Source organism: Euprymna scolopes, chromosome 45 (genome assembly GCF_053919585.1).
Source record: "Euprymna scolopes isolate OS-2025 chromosome 45, ASM5391958v1, whole genome shotgun sequence".
Classification (NCBI taxonomy): Eukaryota; Metazoa; Mollusca; class Cephalopoda; order Sepiida; family Sepiolidae; genus Euprymna; species Euprymna scolopes.
In genome coordinates, this window is record NC_136526.1 from 40021455 (window position 1) to 40028954 (window position 7500).

Genomic DNA, 7500 nt, shown 5'->3' on the forward strand with positions numbered 1-7500 from the left:
ATGGATTTCCGTTGATGATGGTTATGACATCTCCACAACAACAAAGAGAGTCACTTTTAAAGGCCACCAAAACCTAATGAAATCTTTGTCAACTTGATTTATGCAATAAAGAAGTGGAGAAAATACAATATGATCTAGTTTATGGAAAAAGAGTGTAGCTCATCGGTTATTAATTAATTAGAAAATAAAAAAGGAAAAATGATTTTAATCATGAAATAAAAACCGACTAAAAGTGATATTATAAAACTGCGAAATATAATGCCAAAAATTTGCTTGGCGTTAAAATAGAAAAAAAGGAGTTTTTCTATACTTTTAACGAGTATTAGGAAAAAAATTAAAGTTTGATTGATCAATTATTATGAAGGAAAAAATTATAAATCTAAAAATGACATATTTTACCATAAATTACGTTTATAATTATAATTTCATTGACTTATTCAAAAACTCATGAAAATGCTTTAGTGACTATTTAAACGCGACTGAGATCCCATACTTAAAATTTAAGATGGCGGCGGTAGATAAAATGTATGAGTTCATGATAGAAAATGGAATTATTTGAATTTATTAAAATATAAGGTAATTATATTCTAATATTTTTGCATAGTCTTATAGCCAATCATAGTAAATTTTATTTAGACATAAAAGGGTTAGTTTAATTGATTCGAAAACCTTTTTTTTAAATATTTATGTCTTAGTTACGTTCTGCTAAAACTGTCTCAAACGCGTTATTTTTTTTTATTTTTTTTTATTTTTTTTTTAAGTTTAAAACTTAAAACTCTATTCAAAATTATAGGAAAGTAATATATTATTTTGCTTTTAACATAATAAATTTCAGAGTTTTGTCTTTCGGATAAAACCAAAAGTTGTCCAAAAATAACGGATTTTCGTAGATTTTAATAAGTTGTAGAAAAAGCAGTTGTCGGTCGATTGGTAGGTGTGTCATAAATTTCGTGAAAAATAGTGAATAATTTCACCCCGTCTTTCCAAGCTTATAAATCCTCGAAAAATGTAATTCAAGCCCTAATTTTTTTTCACTTAAAGGAGCATGGACCAAGGTTTCATTAAAAAAAAAACACAAAAAAACAAACAACGTGTTTTTTGTTTTTTGTTTTTTTTTAAGTTTTAAACTTCGGACTTCACAGGTAAATTTCTAAAAAACACTTCTTTTTTTGTTTTAAATTTGAATATATTATTTATTGACCTTTTCTCTTCAATTTGTGACAAAAAAAACTTGGTGCATAAATTAATTATTTACTTTTTAATAGACACTTGAAAATGGGGGGGCGTGAATTTAAAAAAAAAACGTTTGTCTAAAATATTATATTCGGTTTATTGGAAAGAGTATAAAATTTCACATTCACCCTGAAAATAACGTAAAAATAGAATCAATAGAAAAATTTTGCTAGATTTTTTAAAGTTTAAAAATTGAAAAATATTGAGTTCGTAAAATTCATTAATGTTTTAAAAAAAATATTTCTATTACTTTTTATACAACTTTAATAGTTTATTTTGGAAGTATAATCCATAAAGAAAATAAACAACCCACTTTTAAAAGAGAAATTATGAGTTTTTTTTATATTTTATTCGCAGTTTCGTGTTAGGGGTGTCAAAAATTTCTACAAAAATTCTGATACACCTAGTCGATTGGCGGTCACAAAATATACAGTGGGGGCAATAAGTATCCGATACAAAGCAGACAAAACAAAAACAAAGTTCTATTCTAATGTATTTTTGTATGATTTTTGATACGAGATTTGTATTTATCATATAAGAATACATTAGAACAATACGTTGTTATTGTTTTTGTTTTTGTGTAATAAAAAAAATAAATCAATTTTTTGCTTTGAATCGGATAGTTATTGCACCCACTGTGTGTGTGTGTGTGTGTGTGTGTGTGTGTGTGTGTGTGTGTGTGTGTGTGTGTGTGTTTGTGTGTGTGTGTGTGTGTGAGAGAGAGAGAGAGAGAGAGAGAGAGAGAGAGAGAGAGAGAGAGAGAGAGAGAGAGAGAGAGAGAGATGGATGGATTGCTTACCGATACGTATTCCGGGAACGTAAAAGTCTGATAGGAACTGTCCGTTAATTTTCTCTCCTTTCTTGTTGAGCAGATCGAGTGTATATCGTATCGCTTCGTACGCCTGCATAGAAGCTGAAACAAAGAACACAAAAAAATGTTTTCAAGAAAACAAAATATAGAATTGCGAGAATCGCTATGAAACAATATGGCGGCACGGTTGTGGGTGAAAATTGTGTTTTGCGGATACACATGTCATGTTGAGTCAGAAGAAGAAAAAAAAAACTCTTTATGAACACTTTAATACTTACTGGGTTTTTTTTTCTTTTTTTTTTTTTTTTAGTCATGTTCACCTAAAACAAAGTATATTGCTTCTTTGACTTAAGAGGATACTATTTGGGACCATGTTTAGAAGAGATAGACGAGATGTCGGCTTACATTAGATTTAAACTTCTGTATGTCAGTACAGCCAGGGAAGCAGGTAACAGGAAGAGACTTCCAAAATCTAGCAGAACAAAACCTATGGAAGAACTTAGAGTAGAAATGGTTTCGGCATCTAGGGACTTCTCCAGTGAAAGGGGTCGGATTTTGTTGTTGCTGTTTTATCGGGAATATGTTCGTCGGAGGGGGGGTACGATTGTAACATAATCATGTCAGCACTCGAGGGCGTAGGTTAGCATGACGTACTCAAATGGATATATAGAGACTAGCGGTGGGGGGGGGCTTCGCCCCGGAATAAAATACGCTTAAATATGATATTTTAATTTCTCCAGATTTCGTATCATAGAGTCGTGATTTGAAAAGTAAAAAAAAAAATATTTAGGTGCCATCAGCTAGAATCGAAACAGAAACCGTAGCTTTCAAAGCTGGTGACGTTACCACTGTACTCACGTGACATCCACATGAACTAATTGTAATGTACAAAATGTATAACGATTTTTTTAAAATTTTTACCCATTTTTGACTCTTAAAAAATAATTTTAACCGGCTAAAGACCCATAAAAGAAATAATTTGCGGCCCTAGCGCCGCTTTGCAATTTTTAGTTTCAGAGGAGATAGAGTTTGAAAATATGAAGACAGATCGACAGACAGACCAATAGACAAACCGACAGACGAACAGACATATAGCCGTTTATATATTAGATTAATATCGGAAGAGAATGAGAGTAAAAAGAAACCGACGCGTAGCAGTTGACCGTATCCCGGGGCAACCGTATCTCGGGGTTTTACTATATACACATTTTTTTTTCTTCATAAGTTTTGGTTTCGATTCCGATTCAAGCTGAGGCACCCAAGTCATATGGATATTTTTTTTTTTTAAATCACAACTTTATAATATATAAGAATCGATAGAAAATTGACTCTATAATAATATATACGAAATCTGCATGAATCAAAATATCGTATTTACGCGTATTTTACGACCGGGCGTCCCTGCTAGCTTAGATAAAAGCTTTTGCAGTTTTAACAAAAGAGCTACAATAATATCAGAACGTCTCCATTTACGCTGAACATCTACAGAATGTCAACATCAATATATTATATATGAAAGAGTCCGCTGTGGAATTTCCACAGGTCCCGCTAGCGATGATGATTAGCAAAAACGTTACGGGGGATTATTTATGAAAATTCAAGAGGGGTTTACAATGATTTATGTCAATAGTTTTTTTGGGTTTTTTCAGAGAACTTGGATGATTGATCATTATTTTTCATCTATAAATATAAAAGCGAAAATGTATGTGTGTTCGCTTTTTCCACTACAAAAGGCTTTTTTCAGAGAAGCGGTCGGTCGGTTCACAACTTTTTAAAACTTTTTATATCACATATAAATCGTAATATCTCAGAGTTAACAACGAAGCTCACCTGTCTATTTAATTTGCTCGATTTCGGAAAGATAAATATTCAACATTTGTCGCTCGCCGCATGTGGGTTAGTCTTTTTCCTATAACATCTTGGGGGGGGAGAGCGTTCAGCTGTAAATGAATACTATCCCGCAGTCAAACTTGACCTCATTAACTCATTAAAACGGGCACCTGCCAACTCCAAGTAATTAAATAAATTCAAACGTGTTTCCGTTAGCATCTCGCGGTGGGGCAATTGTTAACGTCGCACGTTTTTTTTTTGTTTTTTTTTTCACACTTTAATTTACAACTTTGCCTCAAGGGTTCGGGTTCGATCCTCATACTTATTTTTTTTTAACCCCAACCCCACCCCCGGAGTTTCCACACACACCTCCAAACACCCGGGCAACGCCGGGTACCCATCGCTAGTCTCTGATAAAACTCCAAACTGCACAAAATTTGACAAGAAAGAACAAAATATGAAAAGTTGTCCATTAAAACAAATTTTTCTTAGGTAATGGTTCCTTAGTTTTGGGTCGAGAATTTAGAGTTATTTCTACCATTATCACAGCATGATCCCAAACAAACAAACAAACAGACAATACGGAATTCATATATCATACTAAAATGGTCATGGCTAAAATACAGGGTGTTCCAAAAGTCTTGGGCACATTTCACGTCCTACTATCTACTTAAATATGAATGGTAGTAAGCTAAGAGTGGTGCCACTTGTAAACCTAAGTGCATTTAGTTTTTTGTAAGACTATTCATATTTTTGTTCATTTCCTTTCAGATCCAGTAATGGCGTTCACTCAACAAGAAAAGGAGTTTTGTGTGCAAAAACTGAATCATTGACGCGTGTTCAACCTGCATCTCACATCCTGCGATTTTTTTTTTTTTTTTTTTTTTTTTGTGTGTGTGAAAGGACTGGTCTATGTGCCTCCCATTCCATGAGATGTGGATGAGTTAAAGGCCAGAATAACAGAATCTGTTGCAACCATTGACAACGTAATGCTGGGACGCGTTTGGCAAGAATTTGACTATCGGCTTGATGCGTTTCGTGTGATCAATGGTGTTCATATTGAACATCTTTGAACATTCCATGAAAAACTTGAGATTACAAGCTTTCTGAATATAGCAGATGCGTTTTTATATCCTTAATAGTTCTCGAGATATTCAATGTCAAAATGTGTCCAAGACTTTTGGAACACCCTGTATATATAATTTATGCAGTTTCCGATGATTGATATATATAAATAAATATATATATAAATAAAAATATATTTAAATATTATTTATTAATTATTAATTAATGATTATTACGTGCATAAAAGTAAGTCAACTTATATACATGCATGTTTCAGAGGTTACTCCTCATCAGTATGGCTAGACTTAATTGACAAGGATCGAACCTACAACCGCTCTATAGGTGGTCTAGTGTGTTACCAAGCAACCACCGGGCCCTTGTCAATTTTGTATGCACGATTTTTATCACTATAAATGCAAGATTGTTGAATTATTTTTTTTTTCGATTTCGATCTTTGTCAATTAAGTCTAGCCATACTGATGAGGAGTAACCTCTGAAACATGCATGTATATAAGTTGACTTACTTTTATGCACGTAGTAATTATTAATTAATAATTAATAAATAATGAATTATATTAAAATAAAATAAAAAAATGTGGGCGGAAAAATGCAAACAAAGAGAAAATAACTCCTTTCTTATAATAAAAAACGCTCAGGGAGCGAAAAAGAAATAAATTAATTCGCTAATAAAAATAAATAAATAAATAAAAATTCAACAATCTTATATATATATATATATATATATATATATATATATATATATATATATATATGTTGTTGAAGTTTTATTTATTTATTTATTTATTTATTAGCGATTCCGCTACTTAATTGGCTGAAAATGCGAAGCTCGTTGTTTGTTTGTTTACGAACAGGCGATTTGAACACTATAAAAGTGGCGGCGGCTGTCTATTTAAATAGACATTCCGACGAGTTATTTACGGGCGTCGATTCCATGGTCGAGTGGGAGAACTGCCGACTGTCAACACGATGGTTCTAGGTTCAATCCTTGTCTTGGGAGAGATGCTAGTCTAGCGGCACTGATGAGCTGTGATACAACGAAACAGGACTATATGTCGATGACTATATATATATATATATATATATATATATATATATATATATACCCGTATTGCCATATGTGTATAATGTATATATGCTATAACGTCATACATAGCATGTATGTACATATATTATACATACATGACGTCATATATGACGCCATATTTGGTCATAGTAGATGACATCACACGTGACATGGAAGACGACGTCATACATAACGTCATAGCAAAGTAAAAAAGGATACATACTTTTTTGTACATAGGCATCACCACTCATCAAGGCCAAGAGGCCACTCGAGGATAAGGGTTAAAGAGTATACAGTAGACAATTGGACAATATAGTAATCGTTAGTAATGGAAATTCGGTGAATTTGTTAACAAGTGGGACGGCTCACCAAGAACTTGTTTACGTTAGACTTGAATACAACCATATTGTAGTCAGCTGGAAAGCAGGAAAACGGAAGACAATTCCACAGGCGTGCAGTTCTAAGAAAGAAGCTTTGTTCATGGAATCTACGTTTAGGTTTAAGTACAGATAAAGAGTGGGGGGAATTATTGATAGTGTTTTCAACTAGACGAGTGTTTCTTGTGAAAGATTGGAGCTCAGTCTATATTCCCCTCTTGTTACTGGTTACTGTTGCTATTTTCAAGTAAAACCAATGGCACCTAATTATTGCCATTTCACACGCATAAACATATCCAAAGATTACGAAAAACGATGAGGTAGAAAATTAATAAAAACAGTTTTCGAAGACAATTAGCGAAAATTGAGTTTTGAAAATGTTCATAATATAATAACGTCCCTTGTTATGTGTCGAACTCTCCGGTTTCGTTTCTTTCTTTTTTTTTTTTTTTTTTTAGAAAAACTCAATTTTTGCTAATTGTCTTCGAAAACTTTTTTTTATATAATTAATTTTTATCTTATCATTTTTCATAAGTTTTGGATATGTTTATTACTGTGACATGACAGATAAGTAGATTACTTTGGTTTTACTTGAAATTCAATTTCGCTATTATAACAAAGGAGTGCCAAAAAGTTAACTGCCCTAAAACGCTAGAATGACTTGTTAATGGGTAATCAGTATCAAAATAAGACCTTCCTCACTACGGTTTTATTTTTAAGGTAAAGAAATTAACGCAACACCGTAGTAATAGATAATGGTATGCAGTAGGTCGAACACAAGAAAGTATTTATTACAAGGGGCGTGCAATAAGTAATACTCCTGACCTACTTCCAGTTGTCTGATCTAGCTGAAATTTTGCATGTGCAATGATTTATATCTCTACGGGTTATATCTCTACGGGTTATGTGGCAAATTATAGCTCTGAACTAATTGTGGTTTCTGTTTTACAGGTGTTTGAACTGAGTCAGGTGTGAAATGAAACCTGTTGAATGTCGAGCAGTGATCCGGTTTTTGTATTTGAAAGGACGCACACCACAGAAGACTTTTGATGAAATGAAAGAAACTTATGGTGATAATGCCCATCATATGACCTTGTAAA

At 32.8% G+C, this 7500-nt stretch overlaps 1 protein-coding gene across 1 annotated transcript in view; it reads right to left on the reverse strand.

Moving 5' to 3' along the window:
* The window catches only part of LOC145269174 (uncharacterized), a 273418-nt gene that overhangs the window by 99466 nt on the left and 166452 nt on the right, over positions 1-7500 (reverse strand). The window contains exon 23 of the mRNA XM_080124782.1: positions 2033-2146. Within this exon, the coding sequence (XP_079980908.1) occupies positions 2033-2146 (114 nt within the window). The remainder of the gene's footprint in view (positions 1-2032; positions 2147-7500) is intronic.